The sequence below is a fragment of the Mobula hypostoma genome, chromosome 8, assembly GCF_963921235.1.
Source record: "Mobula hypostoma chromosome 8, sMobHyp1.1, whole genome shotgun sequence".
NCBI classification, from domain to species: Eukaryota; Metazoa; Chordata; class Chondrichthyes; order Myliobatiformes; family Myliobatidae; genus Mobula; species Mobula hypostoma.
This window is the reverse complement of record NC_086104.1, coordinates 128596611-128621758: the sequence shown is the minus strand read 5'-3', so window position 1 is coordinate 128621758 and position 25148 is coordinate 128596611. Positions and strand designations below refer to the sequence as shown.

At 40.3% G+C, this 25148-nt stretch overlaps 1 protein-coding gene across 1 annotated transcript in view; it reads right to left on the bottom strand.

Moving 5' to 3' along the window:
• The window catches only part of gpat4 (glycerol-3-phosphate acyltransferase 4), a 110777-nt gene that overhangs the window by 79335 nt on the left and 6294 nt on the right, over nt 1-25148 (bottom strand). Inside the window, exons 2-3 of the mRNA XM_063056809.1 lie at nt 5606-5675; nt 933-1230 (exon numbers count right to left, since the gene is read on the bottom strand). Of these exons, the coding sequence (XP_062912879.1) occupies nt 933-1230; nt 5606-5675 (368 nt within the window). The remainder of the gene's footprint in view (nt 1-932; nt 1231-5605; nt 5676-25148) is intronic.

Below are 25148 nucleotides of genomic sequence, written 5' to 3'. Positions count from 1 at the left end.
GGGCTCTGGAGACAGGCGGAAACAAGGTTGGTGCCCCAGACCAGTGTGTTGTGGGAGCTGGAAGGTCTTTGGCTGTGTACCCAGAGACCTGAGATCTTTGGACACAGAGCTCAGAAAAAGCGACGCAATGGACTTTTAACATCGTAAACCAGTAAGTTGTTTGTTATGTCTCCCTTCTCGCTGTGAAACAGAGACATCTCTTTCCCCCTTATTAGGGAGAGAGAGGGAACCTGTGAAATGTCAAATACCAGGTGAACTGCAAGTCTGTGTCTTAGCTGTTGCTTTTGTTACACGCTTGAGGGCTTGGTGGCGGATGCCAATGCTTCTTTTTTTGCCGGTGGGCGGAGGGGGGAATCATTGCTCGCTGTCGCTTACAGGCGGGAAGGAGGGGAGCTGGTGGGGGCGGGGGGAGCTCTGGGGTTCTAACATTTAACTTTTCGTGGATGGCTGGGAAGAAAAAGCATTCCAGGATGTATATTGTACACATTTCTCTGACATTAAATGTACCTTTGAAACTTCTGAAATTTGCAACTGAGTGTGGGAATCTAAATGCACTCCAAGATCCACTCTGCTAGTGTGACAATTAAAGTCTTTTTCCATCTCTTCCATTCTTCTGTTGAAATCCAGGTGTCAACACTAGCTACCTTCGACGTCAAAGCTACGGAAGAGGAATGGAGTACAGAAAACCTGGACAGGAGATAATATGGCAGTAGGTTGCTCAGTCACAGGGCAACTTATTCAAACATGCCATCCATATGCATGTCTGCCCAGTGATCCTAATTTGAACAAGCCAAACCCCTAGTATTTCATAAAAGCTACTGAAAAGTCAGGAGAAATTCCGAGAATCTGCAACCGCATTTAATGATGCACAAAGTCTCATTCCACCAGCAGCTGTAATGTGAGACAATAACATATCACAAATATATACCTACCTCAATGGAAGTAGAAAGCAGTATCGTACAAAAACACCCAGTCCCCAGAGGATAGTCAGACGAAGGCTAATATATTGAAAATTATTATTTGTTCTTGTCAACAAATTCCAAGATTCTAATTCCTCAGCAGAAAATCGTTTTGTTACTTCATCATCCACAATAGTCTCAACACCCTTCCTGCAGAAGTAGAAGATATCAGACATTTCAAATTCTCGACTGTCCAGGGCTCTGTTGTTGCCACTCTGTCTCATCTGCTTTATTTCCTCCTCCAGAGATGTGGGTTCTTTCTCTATAATCCCTGTAATATAAAACAAAACACAGTGTCACTTTTGCTGGTTGGAAATGTGAAAGACCTCTGAAAAACCTTGCACAGATGACACATACCTGAAGCGTGTTACAAATGTTGCAATAAGATTTTTACTGTATAATTGCATGGCCATTGACACCTCCCACTTGACCAATTAAAATGTCTTTTTCACTTTGTTCTTTTACATATTTTTATTTAAAAAGAGATGTGCACCTGCTTCCAAAAGGGAACAAAGCCTGTGAATGTGAATTGCACCCAACTCAAGACTAACAGTGACCTCACTGGCCTTGCCAGTGATATGAACTCTGGAAGTGCTAGCACTGGCAAGGTCAGCAGCTATAACACTGTACAGTGGCTACATAGGACATTTCAGAGTCAACCACATTGCTGTAAGGTCAGGAGTCACATATAGCAGGGGTCCCCAACATTTTTCGCACCGCGGACCGGCTTAATATTGACGATATTCTTGCGGACTGGCCGACAGGGGAAGGAGGGTGTTCAAGTTCAACAGTGCGTGACAGGGAATGAGGAAAGGTGCAGCTGATTCATATCGTTTCATATTGCCAAATCATATCATCTCCTCGCAGCCCGGTAGCACATCTTTGCGGCCTGGTGGTTGGGGACCACTCATGTATAGGCACTTCCATTGTCATTAGTTTTAAAATTCAGATGATTAACTGAATTAAAATGCCACATTGTTTTGTGGGACTGAACTCTGGCATCTTGACTGTTATTCTAAATCTCTGAGTTGCTAAACATCCAGAATTTCCGATTCCCTTCCTCCGCAAATTGCCATGGCCTTGTATCTATTTAAGCAACACAAAACAAAGTGCTGGAGGAACTCAACAGGCCAGGCAGCATCTATGGAAAAGAGTAAACAGTCAATGTTTTGGGCCAAAACTATTCATCAGGACTCAGAAAGCAGATGGCATTTTTACAGGCGACAGGGTGGGAAGAGGTATAACCCAGGTAGCTGTGAGAATAAATGGGTTTACAAGGGATATCAGTAGATAACCTGTCTTTAGTGCTGGAGACAGAGATCAAGAAAGGGGAGGGAGATCTTGCATTTATTTATTGATGTACAGCACAGAATAGGTCCTTCCGGCCCTTTGAGCCACACCGCCCTGCAACCCACGACTTAACCCAAGCCAAACTACGGGACAATTTACAATGGCCAATTTGCCTACCAGTATGTCTTTGGACTGTGGGGAGAAAACAGAGCACCTGGAGAAAACCCACGCATTCCACGGGGAGGACATACAGACGCCTTACAGATGAAGTTGGAATGGAACTCCGCACTCCGAAGCCCTGAGCCGTAATAGCGTTGCACTAATCACTAAACTACCGTGGCACTCCATGGGCACCCAAAGTTGGATAACCACAACCAATATTCTAATGGTGCCTTCTACACTATTAGAACATTGTTGGTTGTGGTTATCCAATTTTGAACTGACGAAAGACCAAGCAAGTGAACCTGTAGATCCCCAAACTTGTGACTGCAAGATTGAGGTTTCCAAAATTAATAATCACCAGCAGAAAGACAGCAATGGTAAAGGGTTGTTGCTCGTTGGGGTCAGTTCTGGAGACCACTGCTGTGGTTGATATCTATTACTGACTTAGCATAGTTAGCTAGGGCAATATTTCCAAATTACAGATGAATCAAAATTTGAAAGCATAGCAAATATAGTAATAGACTATGTGCAAACAAGAGGCTGGCTGAATAGGCAAATAAGTGACAAATGAAAGTTAATATAGCAAAGAGTTAAGTACCATATCATGGCAGATAAAAAAAAATGAGAGACAATACAGGCTAAATTGCAGTTCTTATGTCTGTGCAGAAACTGAAGATCTGAGTGTATAAGTATACAAGTTCTTGTCTGTCATAGAAAATTTAGAGAGACTGGTTACTGAAGCATATGGAACCTATAAACAGAGTTAAAATGTGCAAAATCAGATCATTGAATACAAGCACAACTGAAGTGTATGTTTAATTCTAGATACTGCCGATAGAAATGATGTGTAAGTTCTAGAGAGGGTGCTGATTGATTCCAAGAATGAGATGTCTTATTGTAATGTCAGACTTAGAGGAGCTGAGGTTTTTCCTCCTTTCAGGAAAAAAAAGTGAGATGAAATTTCAGAGGTGAAGAAGATTATAGCAACACACACAAAAAATGCTGGTGAACGCAGCATGGCCAAGCAGCATCTATAGGAAGAGGTACAGTTGACGTTTCGGGCCGAGACCCTTCTCTTCTTTCAGTTAGTCCTGACGAAGGGTCTCGGCCCGAAATGTCGACTGTACCTCTTCCTATAGATGCTGCCTGGCCTGCTGCGTTCACCAGCATTTTTTGTGTGTGTTGCTTGAATTTCCAGCATCTGCAGGTCTCCTCGTGTTTGCGTGAAGATGATTATAACTGGTTTAGATAGAGTAAATAGGGGGAAGCTGTTCCTGTTTTTCTTCTTGATGGTCCCTCTGGATCAACTTGACTTAATATTCCCATTATTCTATAGTACAAGGACTTGGAAACAGATTTACAGTTCTGAGTAAAAGACGCAAAAGCAATGTGAAGAATAATATTTTTACATAGACAGGAATTATTTGGTTGACTTTAAATAACCACCAAACTACTCTAATATACCATAAACCCAATAAAGAATAAAGTGAAACGGATCACCCTGCATTGGCCTCAGCAATGAGTTCAAGCATGACAAAAACTGCACCCACCCTAGGCAAAAACCTGTGTCAAACATCTAGGGACCGGTGTCCAAACTGGGAGACATATTACGCAACAATCTGATATAGTTATCTTCAAAAAAAAGTAATCTTGCAGACATTATGTCTTCTCAGTATCTGCTCTGTTCCACTAGCAGGTCAGACCCACCAGAGGTTCCAGCAGTGGTACATCAACCTCAGAGACTGATATCACAGGAGCATCGAGGACCGTGGGAGTTTGTGATCGTTCCTCCATGTTTCGACAGTCAAATCTTTCACCTTAAATCTATGTAGTCTAGTTTTAGACTCTACCAGCTTGGGAAAAAACAGGTGAACATCAATTTTTTTTCTAGGTCCCTCATGATTTTATTAACCTCCAAGGTCACCCATCAACCTCCTATGTTTCAGGGAAAACAGTTTCAGCCTATACAATGTATCCTTATACCTCAAGCCTTCAGGTCCCAGCAATATCCTTCTGAAATTATTTCTGTAGCTGGATTTTTAAAAAATGGAATATGATTTAGCCATTGGAAAGATAGGAGTTGATTTGGGATAATCAACATGGAGATCACATCTTATAAATTTGATTAGTTTTTTACAGTAATCAAGAAGATCGATGAGGGCAAGGTGGAAGACATAGCCTAGAAATACTTCAGTAAAGCTTTTGATAGAAGTTTCATACAGCATGCTGCATGGAAAGTTACATTGTATGAGATTCATGGGGAGCTAACTAATTGGATAGGAATTGGCTTGATGGTAGGAAGCAAAGGGTAACGGTTGAAGATTATCTTTGATATGAGATGAGCTGCCAGAGGAAGTGATTGAGGCAGGTACATTAATAACATTGAGAAGGCACTTTGTCAAGTACATGGATAGGAAAGGTTAAAGGAATATGGCCAAATGCAGGCACCTGGGAGTCTTGGTTGCCAGGACACCAGGTGGGCCGAAGGACCTGTTTCCATGCTGTACGGCTCGGAGCCTAGCAATGACGATCTCCAGAAAAAGGCTCACCATTTACTCCTTACATCCAATGGTATTCAACATCGTGAGTGACCTAACTGATTAAAACTCAAACAGACCAGTCACATAAAGAGCACGTCAGAAGGTAGTAGTGACAAGAGTGTATCATGTACGAAATGCACAAGGGTAATTAAAGATGGGTAGGAAAGACTGGTTTATCCAAACCCCTGATTCTGAAAAATTAATAAAGAAACCAAAATAGAATTTTCTGGAATTGAAACAGAATCAAACCAGTGTCTTCAACAAGAGAGGAATGAATAAGAAAATAATCAGATCAACAGGATTAGAGCCGTGAACAGGAATGAACCGATGATGCTTGCCATGAACAGTCTCATAACGATATAATTCTATGACTCATAGTTTTGGGAAAGTTTCAAAACCAACTGAACTCATATGCAGTATAAACACCAGAATGGTAGAGTGATAGGCCACATTCCTCAATTCCTACAGATTCAATATTCAGTACTGACTTGGTACCTCACTGTTCAACAGGACACTAAACTCCCACACAAATCAATCAAATTCAGCTTTCGACTAACCCATCCCTAACTTTAAAGATTGCTAAGTTGATAACCTCTTGTTTCTTCAAAGCAACACATTGTCAAAATAGCAGTCCATTTAGCATCTGGCACTTACCATTAGAGTTAGTCTTATAGATCAGGTGCTTTCTTTCACGGGCTCCTCTTTCTATTCGCAGTGTTGCCCACTGAAAAATAAAACAGACACATCCACTGATAAATGTTCTATAATGAAAACAAAGATCTGTTGCAAAGACACTTAGATTGACAAAACAATTACAAAGGTACAAAAGAGGTTAAAGACATAAATTTCATCTGCTTAAACATTTTGTGTTTTAACTACTGACCAGGCAGAGGAATTTGTTTTTGGCCCCAATAAGAAGGGTCCAAATCTACTGGAACTGGTAGCAATAATCAGAAGGTCTGATTAAGGATCTCTAACTCAAAATGTAATGTCTTTCTCTTTCCATAGATGCTGCCTAACTTTGGCTTTCTAGGTAAGAACATACATTCTCAATTCTTACTGATCAACGATATAGCAATGTCTTTAACTCCAGTGTTTCTGCTCAACATGAATAAATGGCAGTGTAGTGATTAGAGCAATGCTATTACAGCTCAGAGTTCAATTCTGGTATCCTCTGTGAGCAAGTTTGTACATTCCTACCCCTGTGCGCGTGGGTTTCCTCCCACAGTCCAAAGACACACTGGCTGGTTAGTATGTTAACTGATCACTGTAAATTGTCCTGTGATTAAACTTACACAACTTGGTAATATGCAAAGATCTGCTTTTCAGAAAAGGTCAAGTAGAGTTTATTGTCAAAAGCACTATTCCACAAGTTTAACATAAAACTTAATTGCAGCAACATCACAGGCACACAGCATCATATCAGAAGCATTCATAAGAAAAACACAAATTAAACATAAATTATATACAATCTGTATATGAGGGAAAAAATTCCAGAGTGGCTATAGTGTTGCTAAACCCAATTGGCAATTAGGGCTTTGCCAGTTAATCCAAAAACCAAATGGTTGAGCTGCCCTTGAACCTGGTGGTATGGGACTTGCGGCTCTGTACCTCCTGCCGGATGATAGCTGTGAACGGATGGCGTGGCCTGAATTGTGGTAAATCTTTGAAGGTAGATGCTACCTTCTTGAGACAGTGTCTCCTCTCAATATGACCAGTGGTGGGGAGGGATATGCCAGTAACGTACCGGGCAGCTTCCACCTCTCTCTGCAGCTTCTTGTGTTCCTGTGCATTCAAATTGCTGTACCAGATGATGATACAACCAGTCAGGGTACTATCAATACTACATCTGTAGGAATTTGTTTGGTGACAATCCCAACTTATAAAGATAGAAACTGGTCAAGAGATGAAGGGCCTTGGACCGAAACGTCAACTGTTTACTCTTTTCCATAGATGCTGCCTGGCCTGCTGAGTTCCTCCAGCATGTTGAGTGTGTTGCCAAGAGATATTTCATACTGAGTTTTGAAATTATGCTATGGAATAGGCTTTGGGGTGATTGGATAAAGGTATACAAAATTATGGGAGTGATTTAAAAGGTAGATAACAAGAATCTTTTCTCCCACAATGTGGCTATCTAGGACAAGAGGATGTAAGTTTACGGTGAGAGGCAAGAACTACAGAAGGCAGCTGAGAAGCTTTTTTTAAAGCAGTGGCTAGAATCTGCAACACAGATGGAGGCAGTTATTCTCAACAATGAAGAAGCCTCTAAACAAGTACTGAATCACCAAGCACAGATCTAATCCAAGTGGATTGAATTACAATAAATGATAACAACAGTCAGCCTGGATTTGCTGGGAACTGTATGGTTCCATACTTGCTACAAGATTATGGCAGCACTCCTCCACCTAATGTACTATGGACAACTGCTGCTCCAAGCAAAGACATCGGTGCATTTGATGAATCAGTTCAGTGTTAAAAATAAGTCTTTCTTCAAGGCTATATGATGACAGAGTTTGCATTGTTTTCAATTTAAATCCATTTGTTGCATAATGACATAGTCATGCCCTACTCTTCCTTTATCTTATAGATAAACAACATATTTTTCTGCACAGGGTATCACTGAAAAGTGTTCAGGAAAGGGAATCTTGGGTGATTTACCCACAGCCCAGAAGCATCAGGTCACATGTCTGCCATCAGCCTGACCGAGATCAGGGAATTCGGTGAAGACCCGACATCAAACGTTTCTGACCTATATGGCTCAGTTTCACTTTACCTACAAGTCCTGGATGGATTTCAACATTAAACATTGATGACACAACATAATCTCAGCAATAAATAGCCACCAACTCCAACGAAGCTATTTAACAACTGTGGAGATCCAACATTTTGGAATCCTCACAGTTGTAAATCCCTGACTGTTCTAAGAATGCTGGACAATTGATACTTCAATTAATCACAGCATTGGAGAAAAGAATTTTGAAATTGACAAGAACAGCCTGTCCATAAACAGTGCAAATGAAACCTTGGCTCAGAGGTTGCTCTCCCATTTCTTACTTGTGCAGCTTGAAAAGTTGCGTCCCCTATCAGCCAAGTACACCAGCAAGAATTCGAAGCCAAGACAGCAGTAAATGTATCCGCTGACAGAGAATGCTGACTGGATGCTCACTGCTTTCGGTCTTGTAACAGTTATACAGGGCCCACTGCGAGTAAAGCCCTCCCCACCATTGAGCACAACTACATGGAGCATTGTCGCAGGAAAGCAGCACCCATCATCAGGCACCCCACCACCCGGGTTATGCTCTCTTCTCACTGCTGCCATTAGAAAGCTGTTACAAGAGCCTCGGGGCTTGCACCACCAAGTTCAGGAACAGGTATTACCATTCAACCATCAGGGTCTTGAACCAAACTTCACTTGCCCATCACAAAAATGTTCTCACAACTTATGGACTCATTTTCAAACACTCCACACCTCATTTTCTTGATATTTATTGCTTATTTATTTACTTCTTTCTTTTTGTTGCTTTTTGCACACATTTTGCACGACTGATGCAGTTTTTCATTGATTCCATTATGGTTATTAATCTATTAGTGACTTATTAAGTATGCCTTCAAAGAAATGATTATCAGAGTTGTATATGGTGAGATACATGTATTTGAACATTGGGTAAATATTACAGATCACAACTGGGTTCAATGAACTACAGTAAACCCCAAGATGAACCGTACAATTCAGATTATTGTAAAATATTATCACACCATATGCTTTGAAAAGGTCAGTCATTTAGCACAGAAACATAACATTCAACCCACCATGCCCATGCTGATCTTTCTGGCCTTATACAATTATCCTCCTGCCTCTTAAATATAGTGACTGTATCCAATTCCACCACCTCAGTTGATGGCATGTTCCAAATAGCAACCGCACTATGTTTAAAACATACCACTATGATCCACTCCTACCACTCACTTAAAATTATGCCTTCTTGTTTTTGATACCTGAACTCATCATACCTCTCAGAGACAAAAAACTATTCGCACACTACAAGATTCCACAAAATAATTATTTTTAAATTTTTATTCACATTAACAGGACCTTCTGACACAACAAAACCGAGTGACACCAGGTGGCCAATTAACTTAGAAACTCGTACATCTTTGGAACGTGGGTGGAAACCAGAGCATCTAGAGGAAACCAACACGGTCCTGGGAAGAATGCACAAACTCCTAACAGACAGTGCTGGGAATTGAACCTGGGTTGCTGTCACTGTAGTAGCGTTACCTTAACCGCCACACTACCATGCCATCCAGTTCATTGGCTTTTTTGTGTTGAATGACCAGTTCACTGTGTTTTGTGTGTGGTATAAGTTGAGGGTGGAATGCTGGTCTAGATTCAGAGATGATTCCTCTTCAAATATTTTCACCATCATTATCATCCAGCTGTGCAAGTAAAGCTATTATGGCTCATTGCAAATACAGTACCTCTCATCTTACATTGAAACCTTGGTGTCGGGTGGAGGCGAGGAGCGGAGAAAAGGAAGGAACAACAAATCTCTAATGAGACTAGAATACTTGAAACATTTGAGAAAGCGTTCGTCATCAGTATATTTCCGAACAAGTAATAACACAATAGTGTATCTAGTTCCTGGGAACAACATGGACCAATTTCTTACAATGGAAAGGAATGAAAGAATTATCAATTGTGAGGACATGCAATTAGAAAGAAGCAAATTTTAATGAGATAAGGAAGTGTTCTAGCTCAGTTGGATTAAAAATTAAACATTGAAAGGTATAATATTAAAACAGGAAAAGAAAGCTTTCCTGAAGAAATTGCTTTTGATGCAGTCTAGATAATGATCCCAGATCAATAAAAGGATACTTGTACCTTAAATGACGAAATGGAGAAAAAAAAACAAAAAGGAACCAGCCTTCTAAATCCTTACATTGTACATTGTGCCCAGAATGCCTAATACCTTCATAAGAAATTCTCTCTCATCAAATGCTGGGAAAGTTAAATCAGGGGCTGAAGTCACTGTCACAAATGCCACTCCCTCCCTGATCATTCCCTTTTCTGTCAAAAGCTTAGAAGTTAACCAGACTATTAGTAAGGAATCCAAAAGCACAACATTTCATATGGCACCAATATAACATAAAAACAAATGCTGTAAATCGGGGCAGTGAAATGTTCGAGAATGTATGCCCAAATTGGTGATAATTTTCTAAAAAAATTCTTTCGTGTGCCATGGTGATATTGAGCAGAGATTAATGATAAGTAAATGAAGCATTTTAGAAAATCTGTTCAAAAACTATTAATAGCAATCTTTTAAAAAGACAACTGAAAAATAATATTTCTGAACAGTATTGTTATTGTAATCTTTTATATCCAAATACTAATGTGTACACCCAGTCTGCGAGATACTCAAAACATATTATCCAACATCACGTGTTCTTGAAACTGTCTTTCTGATGCCAATCTAGCATGAGAAAACATGTCACTACTCTCGGGTTGTTAAAAAAAAATCTTTCATTTGGCACTAAAGATAATCATTTTGTATTATGGGTGGGGCTTTGATATAAGCTCAGAAAACTTCGAAAACGAGCACGTTTCGAAATGAGGGAGGGAGAAACTTCGTTAACATTCACTAGTTGATCACTAAATAGAACTGTACAAACTTGAAACGCTGATTATCTGAAACTGATGAATATTCAGAGGGTTTTAACATTCCTGCTCCTCAAAATGATATTAGGTTTTGCTGGTACAGTCAAGGCCAAAATTTGAGAAGTCAAAGTGAGTTGTGGTAGACAATTGAAATGACAAACATTGCATTCAACATAGCAGAAATAGGAAAACAGTACAGAATTTAAATATTTTTATTAGATAAAGAGAAGACTCAAGATAATGGCAATACTCAAGACAACTAGCGCAGATAGGATACATTCTGGGTTAGGGGGGAAGTAACAGTAAAAATTGAATGGCTGTTCAGAATCTTTGAATTTGTCCTGGACGAGAAGGGATACCAGATAAATTGAAGACTCAAAGTTTTGGAGCTCAGTCTAATGAAGGGAGATTAACTACATGCTAGTCAATTACATCAAACCTTTTTTAAAAAATCCAGGAGAAAATAAAGGATTTAACTAGTGATAGCAGCAATTTGTTTAAGGTAACCCAAGTATTTTTTTTGATGAAGTAATAGAGAAGATTTAAAGTATGCAGTTAGTCTGTAAAATGGACTTTTAAATGGAAATTGCATAATCCCTGCGCTACATTTTCACTGTAGCTGTTAAAAAGTTCAGTTCATTGTCATTCAACTGTATACATGTACACTGGCAAACGAAACAACATTCCTACACAACATAGTACATATAATCACACACATAACACAAAGTAATAATACCACAAATAAATTAACACAAGTTAAAAAGTCAACAGTATAACACCACTGGCACTTCATACATAATGAGACAGGTGGTGAAAGGGAGTTCAGTAGTCTCACAGTCCAGGGGCAGAAGCCATTTCCCATCCTAACAGTCCTTGTCCTAATGTTACTGTGTTGCCCTTAGGGCATTTATTTGACTTTGTTGGGTCTACGTTTTAAATGATTTGTTTGTAACTATTTTCTAGTTAAAGTTAAAGGTTGATAATTAAGTTACAGTGTAACAAAGGTACATTCATTATCTACGGTATATCATGGCATGTGATGACGTCACCTCCGGTTTCGCCGCGTCTTATGTGTAACCTCCGGTTCAGAGAAGGTGTAAAAGGTGGGTGCCATGCGTGCAGCATGATCGTGAAGAGCTCCGTGTCAACCCACAAAGAAACATTATAGAAGCAGCGCCGTAAGTTCATAAGAATGTATTTGAAGTAAAAATATTAACGCAGTTTCTGTTAAGGAAGCGGCGGTTGGGGTGGTGCACGTGCCGGCTTTTCAATTTCAAACACAGGATCGGCTCGAGCCTGATGGCGGTTTGACGTAACCAACTCGCCCACTACTCGGGGCGGCTGGAGACACTCGCTAAAAGAAGAGAGCACGCCTGGTCTCCAGAATGAATCAGACACTGCATATGTTTGTATTGTTTTAATCAACCGTTTTCACCATACGATGTTAATGTGGAAGAGTGCACAGTAAATGGTTAACCTTACTACGACTCTGTCTTCATTGGCTCCGGTTTAACTGGGAGTTTAGTCAGAGTTTCAACACACTGCACGAGAACACTACAGTTACAGTACCCCTGGCTGATGGCAGGGAGTCAAAAGAGATTGTTGGATGAATTGTTTTTTTAAATTGGGTTTTTTCAGGTTCCTTGCTTTGTGACTGCCTATAAGCAAATAAATCTCAAGGTTGTATAATTTATACTTTCTTTGATAATAAATGCACTTTGAATCTATCCATCTCTGGAGTTCTGGAGACCTAAAAGAAGTTTATAAGTTTATGAGAGGCATAGATAAGAATATAAGAAACTTTTTCTCAGGGTAAGAACGTCAAGTACTACAGGACATGTATTTTAAAGTGAGAGGGTGAAAATTTAAAGGTGATGTGTGTACAATATTGTTTTTTTTAAATAGAATGGTGGGTGCTTGGAATGGGTCGCTGTGTGGAGTGATGGAAGCAGATATGATAGTGGTGATTAAGAGGCCAAAAGATAGTCACACAAGATCGGAAATAGAGGGACATGGATCATGTATAGACATTTTCAGCATTGTGTTTGATGCCAGCATCGTGGGCTGAAGTGCTTGTTCGTACACTATAAACATAGAACGGTATAATTGCCTCCAGGCAGTTAGTGCCAAAAGCATAATTTATGAACGTCAGCTCCAGATTCAAATATTTCAACAATCTCTTTTCTAAAGGATTACATTTCTCAAAACTATCTACAAATTAACAGTCCTACAATTTAGGAATACTACAGGCTAAGTGACAATATCAGGGAACATGAAAAGGCAAAATATTCATAGAATGGAAGGTTCTTCTTTGATTCCAATTAATAATCAAAGCCATACCACACACATTTGTTGCAATAGCTGAATGCACTGAATTACACAGCATATTGAAGATACAATCAAATTAGCCAGCCCCTCTTGTTCTTTTTTTTTAAACCTTGTCAGATATACCTGTACAATAAATTCCCTTTGGCTGGGAGCAATATGGGAAAACATTCTATTCAAATAATTAATTCAGCTAGAATTACTGAAAATTAAAAATAATCTTAAAGTGCAATTAAAAGTCAGATCAAGCTTTAAAATCACATCAAGGACATCTATCAATTCATATGTGTATTTACGTCGCCTCCAGTTGAATCCAATGGGACAAGCAGCTGTTCACTAACAAAAAAAGCCTGTGGAGAAATTCATCTACACAGGAAAAATGGACAATTGATGCTTCAGGTCAAGACCCTTCATCTGCACTACTTTTGTTTTCTGAAATGGAGACAGAAAGATCAATAAAAGGGAAAGAAGTATCAGAAATGGTACAAGAAATTTGTGGACAGGCTAGGAGTCATATTAGCTAATCTCCTTGTGATTTTATACACCTCTAAGGTCACTGTTTTCGACACACCAAGGAAGTCCCAACATGCCCAAACTCTCCCAATTCAGTTCCTTGACGCCAGGAAACATTCTTGAAATCTTCTCTGCATTCTTTCCAGCTTAATAACACCTTTCCTAGAACAGATGACCAAAAAAACCCTTCACAAAATTCAAAGTGTGACATCATCAATGCCTTGTACAACTGTCACATCATGGCCCATACTCTATACCTTGACTGATGACAGCTATGTGCCTAGCACTTTCTTCACTACTCTGTCTACCTGAGCCACCACTTCCAGCAAACTAAATACTTGCTCTCATCTGTTCCACAGCACTCCCCAGGGAACTGCTATTTAATGCCCTGACCCTGGTTTGACTTTGAAAATGCAACACCCCACATTCATTTGGATTGAAAGCCATTTGACAATCTTCAGCTCACTTACCAAGTTGAACAAGATCTTCCAGTAATTTATAATATCATTCTTCACTATCTACTTTACCACTTAGTGTAAACAAAGGCCTTAGCAATGATCTCTGTGGCATACTACTAGTCATAGCTCTCCACTCAAGAGAAACAATGGTCCATTATTTTCCTCTGCTCCCTACGATCAAGCCAAATATAAATCAAGTTAACTAGCTCTCCCTGGATTTCATACGATCTAACCCTCCAAACTAGCTTACCCTGTGGGCCATGTCAAAGGCCTTGCTAACAATCCATACAGACAAATCTAATAAAATTATCAGATACAATCTCCCACACACAAAGCAATGCAAATTAACCCTAATCAAACTGCGTCTGTCCAAATGTTAGTATATCCTGTCCCCTAGAACCCCACCATAAGCTTGTGCATCACCAATGTCAGGCCCACTGGTTGTAGTTCCCTGGCTTGTTTTTGCTGCCCTTTTTAAATGATGACACATTAGCCACCCTCCAGTCATCTGGAACTGCACCTGTGGCTAAAGATAAAGGAAATATCTCCGATGGGCCTCACTAGGTCTGAGGATACACATGGTCAATTCCTAGGGATTTATTTACTTTAATGTGCTTTGAAACAACCAATACCTTCTCTTTGGTAACCTACTTGTGGTCCATTTGTCTCAATTCCTTAGCAACCATGATCTTCTTCACAGTAAAAACTGATCAGAGAAATTCACTAAAAAAAATCACATCTTCCTCCTCTGGCTTCAAACATAAGATGGCTATGCTGATCTTTAAGGGAATCTACTTCCTCTACTCTCAATATACTTTTAGAATCTCAAGATTATCCAAAACCCTGCCTATTCGATCCATTTTATTCCCTCTTTTTGTCCTCCTGATTTCCCTCTTAAAGTATTCCTATACTCCTACACAAGAGTCACTCATTCCCAATTGCTAAATCTAATATACGGCTTCTCTTATTTCCCAACCAAAGCTTCAACACCTCTTGACAACCACAATAGCCTAAATTTGCCAGCCTTGGCCTTCAACCCAACAGGATATGCTGCCCCTGGATTCTTAACATCACACTTAAAAACCTCCCACCTTCCACTTGTCCCTTTACCTGCAAGCAGGCTCACACAAGACCCCAAATAATATCTCCAAAATTTGCTCTGCCCCAGTTTAGGTCCTTAATAATTTGTGGAACCATCCTATCTTCATTCACAATTCTATCAGTTTTAAAATATTTATGTTCACTGGTCCCAAAGTGGTACCTGACTGACACTTCTTTCACTTGCTCTACCTCATTTCTCAGGAGGGGGTTCAATGATGTGTTCTCTATATACTAAGGAAACATACTTAGATACATTTAACAAGTTCCACCCCAGCTAAGCCCTTTGCACTGTGGCTGGTTCTGTCAATAATAGGAAGTTAAAATCTCCCAGTTCTATTACCTTATTACCACCTTTTGAAATCTTCCTCTATGTCCTCCAATTCCCATTGATAATGAGAAGGCTTGAAACAGACCCATCAAAATGATCATCACATTTTTGTTTCCAAGTTTTACCCACATGTTAAAGATGGACTATTGACCTCACAATCTACCTCATCATTGTCCTTGTGCCTTATCGTCAACAGGCATTGCACTTTCTTTGTAACTGTTACACTATATTCTACATTCTCTTATGCTTTTCCCTTGTACTACCTCAGAATACTTGTATTTGGAAATGTTCTGTATAGATGGTTGCTAAATTGCATCGTGGTAAATATCACAATAATAAACCAATACCAATATAGTCTCACTGAACGATTCCCTCCAAGAATATCCTATGTTCTTAAGCGCTCCCTCATCAGAAAGGCATTGCCCCTTTCCTCTGTTACCTGGATCTGTCATGGGCCAGTACGGTAGTGGCATGGTCAGCACAATGCTTTACCGTACCAGTGACCCGGTTCAATTCCTGCCATTGCCTGTAAGGAGTTTGTATGTTCTCCCCGTGACTGTGTGGGTTTCCTCTGGGTGCTCCGGTTTCCTCCCACGGTCCAAAAGATGTATTGAACGGTGGGTTAATTGGTCATTGTAAATTGTCCTGAGATTAGGCTAGGGTTAAATCGGCAAATGCTGGGCACCCTATTCCACGCTGTATCCCAATAAATAAGTAAATACTGTAACTGGAATAGTCAACTGTCAGTCCTGCTGTTTTGTCAGTCACATTTACAAAGCCAATCCATGCCATGAGCTTGTTCACCTCGTGTACTAAACATTTTGCATTGAAATAAATATAGTTCAAACCACCAGTCTCCTACCTCTTTGCTAGTTATCATGTCTGCTAAACCTACTCACATTCACTGCAATATGTCCCCCTGATTTCTCAAGTGTCTCTCCAGCTCAGGGTTCCACTCCCCTGCCCATCCGTAAGTGAATTTACATTCATTTATATTCAGTGCTTAGTCCCCTCAATACCAAATTAGCTGTCTACTAGCTTCTTTGATGGTAGAAATGTTAGGAGGATGCAAATATGGATCATCTATCCTGCATTTCTGACTGAAAGCAGATGTCAATGCTTCAGCTTCATCTATGACATTCAGCTGCTTCAACCTGTTGTTATGGAGGATGGAATACTCTTGGAGGGTCTTCAACACAGCAGTCCTAAGCATTCATAACTAGCTGTAGTATGACCTGAGCTTTGTTCTGAACTACTGAGTGTGAGATCACTTAGCTTTTCCAATCCATCACGCTGTTTATGTGTATTAGCAGAGTTCTACATTGCAGCTTCACCAGTTTGGCACCTCTTTTAATAGACAACTCTAGTATTAAGGAACCACTCATGTCAGAATTTAAATTTTGATTTATGTTTAAACAGATTATCAGGCTGCAAATTCAGTGAGTAATCTTGATCAGGACTCAGTTATTACTGAGTATCTGTAGATAAAAATAGGCAGATTTTAAATCCTTCATCTAACAGGCCGTGGAATGGTTCAGAAATTCAATCCGAAGCATAAATCTATTCTGAGTTACAAATGTGGCACCGTGGCTGAATCCTGTTGGTCACTGAGTTATTTATATTCAATGTCTGCTAACACAAAATATAAAGGACTGCTGCTACAAATCCACCCCTTCATCAATATCAAAGAAGATTGTTTATATAAACCTTGCCCAGAATGATGGGATGCTCTATAACACAACCAGTTATAACACTGCCAGTCCACATTGATCCACGCAGCTCTGCCTACTGCGTCCTCACTACCATTTGCCCTACACTACACAAGCTGATTATTTCCCTATTTTGCCTTTATGTCAAGTAGACTTAGAATACAGAGGCTATCTCATAGAGTATTCTATGTGCCACCAAGTTCACATGCCACCAATTTTGCATTTGTAATTTGAGGACAGTCCAGGAACTCCATACTGGGTGAATGAATATTTAATCCATCCACTAAAATTCAACGATGATTTGAGTCTGTTCTTAGACTCCTACACTTGGAGTAAGCTTGTTTTTGACTGCAATTAACTACTGGTGCTATTAACTTGGTCTGTAGAACTCCTCCCTGTGGCCGCATGAATTTCTCCTGGGCGCTCTGGTTACTTCCCACATCCCAAAGGTGTGCAGGTCAGTAGGTTAATTGGTCACGTGAATGTAATTGGGTGGTGAGGGTGGGTGGTCCCAGAAGGGCCTGTACCTTGCTGCAACGCTCAATAAAAATAAATTCTTCAGTAACAGCCCCATCTTTGAGCTCCATGGGTACCAAGTGGCTTACATAGACACTACCACATGTAAAGCAGGCGGCTTTTGGCAAAACAGCTGGGTGTGGTTAGAGCTCTTGCAAACACTTTTCCATTGTTTGTGCTTGGTTTCCACATGTTTCATCAATGCTCGATTCTATCGTAGCACTGGGATTCCCATGAGCTAGCACAGAAGTTAAGGCTTTGACGATGTCTTTGAAGCATAGCTTCAATCATCCTGAGATAGCTTGGATTGGCTACGCTGAGAATAGCACACTTGTTCAGAAATTTGCTATCCACAAGACCATAATCCAAATGAGCAGAATTAGGCTATTTAGCCTGTTGAGTCTGCTCTGCCACTCAATTGTTGCTGATTTATTTTCCCTCTCAACCCCACTTTACTCCTCTTTTTCTCCCCTGCAAGTTTTGACTCTCTTACTAGTCAAGAACCTATCAACCTCTGCTTTTAAATACATACAATAACTTGGCCTCCACAGCTGTCTGTGGCAATGAATTTCACAGATTCACTACCTTCTAGCTGAAAATATTCATCCTCATCTGCTCTAAAGAGGCACCTTTCTATTCTGAGGCTACGCCCTTTGGTCCTAGACTCTTCCACTATTAAAATCCTCTCCATATGTACTCTACCTTGGCCTTAAAAATTTGGTAGGTTTCAATGAGATTCCCTTGTTCTTCTAGCTCCAACAAGTACAGGCCCAGAGCCAGTAAATGCTAGGCATACGTTAAGCCTTTCATTGTAAACATAGTTTCTTAGATATGGAGACAAAACTGCTCACAACACTTCAAGTATGTCACACATTCATGCAGCAATACAACAAAGAAACAGGCCCTTTGACCTATCTAATCTGTGCCAAATTATTATACTGCCTAGTCCCACTGACCTGCACCTGGACCGTAAGCCTCCAGACCTCTCCATTCCACATACTTATCTTAAATGTCGAAATCGAAACTGCATCCACCACTTTCGCTGACAGCTTGTTCCACACACTCACCACCCTCTGAGTGGTTTCCCCTTATGTTCCCCTTAAAACCTCTCATACACCCTCATAATTTTGTGTACCTCTATGAAATCTCCCAACATTCTCCTACACACTAGAGAATAAAGACATAACCTATTCAACATTTCCCTGTAATTCAGGTCATAAAGTCCAAGAGATATCCTTGTAAATTTTCTCTGTGCTCTTTCAATCTTATTGATACCCTTCCTGTAGGTAGGTTTACAGAACTGCATATAATATTCCAAATTAGTCCTCACTGATGTCTTATATAACTTCAATATAACATTCCAATTCCTGTACTCAATACTTTGATTTATGTAGGCTAATGTGCCAAAAAGCTCTCTCTACAACCCTTCGTTGTCTGACCAATGCCTTATAAAGCCTCAACATTACATTCTTGCTTTTACATTGTAGGTCACTCAAAATGAATGCTAATATTGCATTTGCCTTCCTTACTACTGACTCAGCCTGGAAGTCAACCACTGGAGAATCCTGCACTTGGACTCCCAAGCTCCTTTGCACTTACGATTTCTGAATTTGCTTTATAGTCTATGCCTTTATTCCTTCTACACGGTACACAATCTGCCTCTTCTTTGCCCAATCTCCTAATCTGTCCAAGTCCTTCTGCAAACTTCCTGCTTCCGCAACACTACCTGCTCATCCACCTACCTTTGGATCATCGGCAAGCTTAGCAACAAAGTCATCAATTTCATCCTGCAGATCATTTATATATAAAGTGAAAAGTAGTGGACCTGACACTGACTGCTACGGAACACCATGAGCCACCAGCAGCCAAGCAGAAAGGTCCCCTTTATTCCTACTCTTCACCTTCCGCCAATCAATCCTCTAGCCACGCTACTGTCTTTTCTCAATATCATGAGCTCTTATCTTATCAAGGTACCTCAAAAGTGGTACCTTGTCAAAGATGTTATGAAAATCTAAGTAAACAACGTCCACTGACTCTTTCATCCTGACTGTTATTTCCTCAAAGACCATGCCAGCTTCAGCCTATTTTATTGCGTGCTTCCAAGTACACAAATATTTCATCTTTAATAATTGACTTTAACATCTTACCAACAACTGAAGTCGCACCTATAATTTCCTGTCCTTTGCCTTCCCCTCCTCCTTAAAAAGTGGATTGACATTTGCAATTTTCCAGTCCTCCAGAACCATTCCAGAATCTATCGGATCTTGAAGGATCACTACTAATGTCTCTTCAACTACCTCTTTCAGAAACTGGGGTGTAGTCCAGCTGATCCAGATTACTTTCCTACCTTCAGACCGTTCAGCTTCCCAAATTCCTTCTCCTTAATAATCACAACCACACTCACCTCTGCCTCTTGACATTCTTGAATTTCTGGCATACTAGTGGCATCTTTCACAGTAAAAACTGACACAAACTACTTATTACGTTTGTCCACCATTTCTCTGTTAACCATTACTATCTGTCTAGCAGCAATTTCCAGTGCTAAACTCTGATCTCCTTTATTATATATCTGAAAAATCCATGTGGTATCCTCTTTTACATTATTGGCTAGCTTAATTTCATATTTCATCTTCTCTCTCCTTATATGGCTCTTTCAGTTGCCTTCAGTTTGGATTTTAAAAACTTCACAAATCTCTAGCTTCTCACTAAGTTTTGCGATATTATATGCCCTCTTATTTGCTTTTGTGTTGTCTTTGTCTTTCCTTCATAAACACAGTTGCCTCATCCTCCCTTTAGAATATTTCTTCTATGGGATGAAGTGATCCTTCACCTTCTAAAATACTCCTAGAAACTCCGAACGCTGTTGCTGTACCATCATACCTGTTAGTGTCCCCCTCCAATCAACGTTGGCCAGCGCCTTGTTCGTGCCTCTGGAGTTATCTTTACTCCACTGTAGTAGCAATACATCCGATTTTAGCTTCTCTCAAACTGTAGTGTGAAATTTATATTATAATCAATGTCTCCTAAGAGCTCCTTTACCTTCAGCTCCCTAAACAAATCTGGCTCATTACACAACACCCAAACTAGAATTGCCTTTTCTCGGTGCTCTTTTCCAAGTTGCTCTTAAAAGCCATCTCATAGGCATTCTACAAATTCCTTTCCTTGGAATCCAGCACTGTCTCAATTTTTCCAATATACCTATATATTGAACTACCCCCCCCCCCCAAACCATTGTAACATTGCCTTTTTCTGTCTCCTGTTGTAATTTGTGCCCCACAATCTGGCTATTGTTCAGGTCTGTATTAGTTAAATAATACAAAAAAAAATCAATGTTTGAGAGCAAAGAATATGCCGAATTAGTATAAACATGGATTTTAAATATACTGATGTTATGTGTTATTTGCTATTATAGACACCTAAACTTGATCTGTTTGAATTTTAAAGTAAGCAAAAGTACCTATTTTAATAACTATTAATGAAAGCAGTAACTGAGAACTATTACTCCATTCTACATCCTGAACTGAACCAAACAAAAACATTCCAGTACCATAACACTGAACTACCCCAGCCTCATTCTCAGGTGAAGCCTGAAGGTGAGACTGGCATCCAAAAAGGCAAATGAAGGAAACTTGCCCGTGCAAGTATAGGTTAAAAGCTGATTAAATTCTGTCATGGCGTGGTATACTGATGATTTTTGCAAATATTTCAAACCAACTTGTCACGCATTTTCCATAATCATACAGTAAAAATAATCAAGTTGTTGTCACTAAGTTTAAACTTTGCACTTGAGGTCTTCAATTCACTTCAATTCCGGCACCATTCTGTAAGAACTCTCTGCATGTCCTCCCTGTGGAATGCGTGGGTTTTCCCTGGGTGCTCTAGTTTCTTCCCACAGTCCGGGTAGGTTAACTGTTCGCTGTAAGCTGTCCTGTAATTAGGTGTTAGGGTAAAACCACAGCTGTAGGGTTGCCAGGCAGTAAGGCTCAAAGGGCCTACTCCACGCTGTATTGCTAAGTACATAAATAAACAGAACTCAGGTCAGGCAGCGCCTATGGAGAGGAATAAACTTTCCAAAGATGCTGCCTGACCTGCTAAATTCCTCCAGCATTTCATCTGTGCTACTCTAGATTTCTAGCATCTGCAGAATATCTTGTTTACCCTTTTTCACATACTGTTTTGCGATAACAGCAGGGGAGCCCTACAAACGACAATGCATAAATCTTACTAAAATCCACTGGTGCTTTTAATTAACAGGAATATTGTCTTTTCTCTCACATTTCTGTAAACACCACACCCAGAGCATCATAAAGAATCTAATAGAACTTAGAACAGTACAGCACAGGAACAAGCCCTTCTGCCCACAATGTGGTGCAGAACCAAATAAATTAGTCATCAAACAGCCAACTATACTAATCCCTTAGTCCTACACAATGTCCATATCCCTCTATTTTTCTCACATTCATATGCCTATCTAAACGTCTCTAAAAGGCCCTAATGTATCTACCAATAGCAACATATATTCCAGACATACTCCTGTCTAAAAAGCTTGCCTCACACAGCTTCTTTAAAATGACCCCCTCTCCTGTCACCTTAAATACATGCCCTCTGGTATTACTCCACAATGTGGGTGGCATGGTTGCGTAGAGGTTAGTACAACACTTTACAGCACCAGAATCAGGGTTCAATTTCTGCCACTGTCTGTAAAGTTTGTATGCCCTCCCCACTACTGCGTAGGTTCCTTCCTGGTGCTCTAGTTTCCTCCCACCTTCCAACACGTACGGATTAAGGTTAACAAGTTGTAGGCATGCTATGTTGGTGCTTGAAACATGGCAACACCTGTGGGCTGCCCCCCACCACATCCTCAGACAATGGTGGTCATTGAAACAAGACAATGCATTTCACAAGTTTTGATGCATGTGTGACAGCTAAAGTTAATTGTTAATAGAAGGTAGGATTTTTCTCTAAATACAGAAAGAAATTGCAAAACACTCAACACCACAGAAAGAATGTATCTAACTATTCCCAGCTAAAAACATTAGTTAGGATTTTCTATCAGGACCACTCAGCTCCAAACCTCTTTGAACATTTGGTCCAAAAACAGCAAAATATGCTGAGTAAAAGTGAGAATAACCGTCCTTCACATTAAGACAGCATCTGACTGAGTGTAGAGCTACCAGTAAAACTTAAACCAATAAGAATCGGGGGGGGGGGGGCGGGGGTGTTCCCTGGCACATAATCTGTAGTTTTTAGAGCAATGCTGCAGGAGTTCCTCAGACAACTGTCCGAGGCCTGACCACCTCGAACTAGTTCAATGGCCTATTCACCATTTCAGTGGTAATTCCACCAGGATGCTGTTCAACTTCAAATGTCACAGATAGTGAAGTAACACAGGCCTGTTTGCAGCCAGAGCTGGCTTGTACATAGGCTTGGACTAATACATGGCAAGTAACATGCAATTATATCTATTACAATTGACCAGAAACAATACCAGACCAGCCACACAAACACTGTGATTACAAGAGGTCACAAGCTGAGAACATTACGATGAATGACTCTCTCTAAAGACTTTGTTTCTATAAGGTATTGCAGACAAGTGATAGAATACTCTTCATTTACCTAAAACAAGACAGCTCCAACAATAATCAAATTCAACACCACCCAGGACAAAGCATCAATATATCCTACACATTCACTCTATTCATCACTGACACACCTGTGTAAACCATCATTACGATGCTTTACAGCAGCTCACCAAGCCTTCCTCTCCAATTTATGATCCCTTTTGTTAGGTTGATCAATGCACATATCACAAACTCCAATCCTGTCACGTTAGACACCTGCTTACCGACAGAACCACTACAGCCATAGCACCTGGCCCTGACACACCTAGAAAACAAGGACGCTTATGCCAGAATGCTGTTTCTAGATTTCTGCTCGGCATTCAACACTATTGTCCCACAGACCGTGAACAAACTCCTGCTCAGTGGTCTAAACATATCACTGTGCAATTGAGTGTCGGATTTCCTAAAGAACAGACATCAGTCAGGATGCATAGCTGCTCCTAACTGCCCAACATCCTCCACCTCCCCCCCAACCCCCCAGCCTGTGTGCAAAGCCCATTGCTGTACACTCTGCTCTCACTCTGCTCCAAACACCCAAGCAACACTATCAAGTTTGCTAATGACAGGACTGTGGTGAGGCTCATCACCAACAACAATGAGGTGGCCTACAGAGAGGAGGCAGAAAACCTTGAGGCATGGTGCCAGGTAAATAACCTTTTCCTTAATGTCAAGACGTCAAAGGAGATGGTTATCGAGTTCAGGAGAACACACACCCCCTTTTACATTGGTGACGGCAGCAGAAACTGCAAGCAGTTTTAAACTCCTGGGAGTGCACATCACACACAACCTCTCTTGGTCCGAGAATACATCTGACACACTAAAGAAAACTCACCAATGGCTCTGTTTTCTGAGGGGGCTGAAGAGAGCTGGACTTTGCACATCCATATTCATGTCATTCAACAGATGTGCAGCAGAGAGCATCCTACCAAGTTGCATTACTGCTGGTTTAGAAAGTGCACTGCAGCAGACAGGAAGGCTCTACAGTGTGCAGTCAAAACTGCCCAATTTATCACTGGCACCACTATCAAGGACGTGCATACAGAAAGATGCTGGAAAGGGGCCAGTCACATTTTGAACGATCCCACACACCCTGTTCATGAGCCACCAGGGAGAAAGCTACATAGCATCCACAACAAGACTACCAGACTCAAAAACGGTTACTTTCCCCAAGCAGTAAGACCGATCAACACCTCCACTCACTACCTTCACCACTTCCCATCAGCCACCTTATGTATAACCTAGTGTCACTTTATGGACATACAACCAATCTATGCATATAAGCTATCTTATATATTTATAATTACTGTATTTATGTTTTTTTAATTATTGCATTCTTTATCTTTTATTTTTTTTTGTGCTGCATTGGATCCAGACTAACAATTTTTTCATTCTCCTTACAATTACAGGAAATTACATTAAACAATTGTGAATCTTGAAGAAATACATCTCTAATCCTTCACAGATGCTGAAAAAGATCCAGGATCCTACTTCTTACAGTAGGAGCAACTTCGCTACACAAATTGTTCTCTATAGCAATTAGGAACGGGAAATCAATGTCAAGCATTGGCTGCAGTGCCAGCATTACAAAAGTACTGATGAGATTTGTGTGATGTTTCAAAACATGTTTGACAATGAACGACATAACAGACAGTGGTAGCCTGAATGCAAATCTGGAAAAAGAGAAGGAAATAATTTACAAACAGCATAGCCATTTATAATGTCACTTCCCCAGAGGTCAACATTAGGATTACTTTTGTAAATTTCACTAGAGTGCTTATCCAGGAGCTGACATAAGCATGATGGGCTGATTAGTCTCAAGTTGGGAGTCATCGTTCCATTTCTCTAATTAGCCTAACACCAAAAAAAATTACAATACGACCAATAAATTACCCATATATCTCCTATGCTTTTTCAGAAACTGATTGTACCAAAACAGAAACATTTTTTGTTTGCTAAATTACGTACTGAAG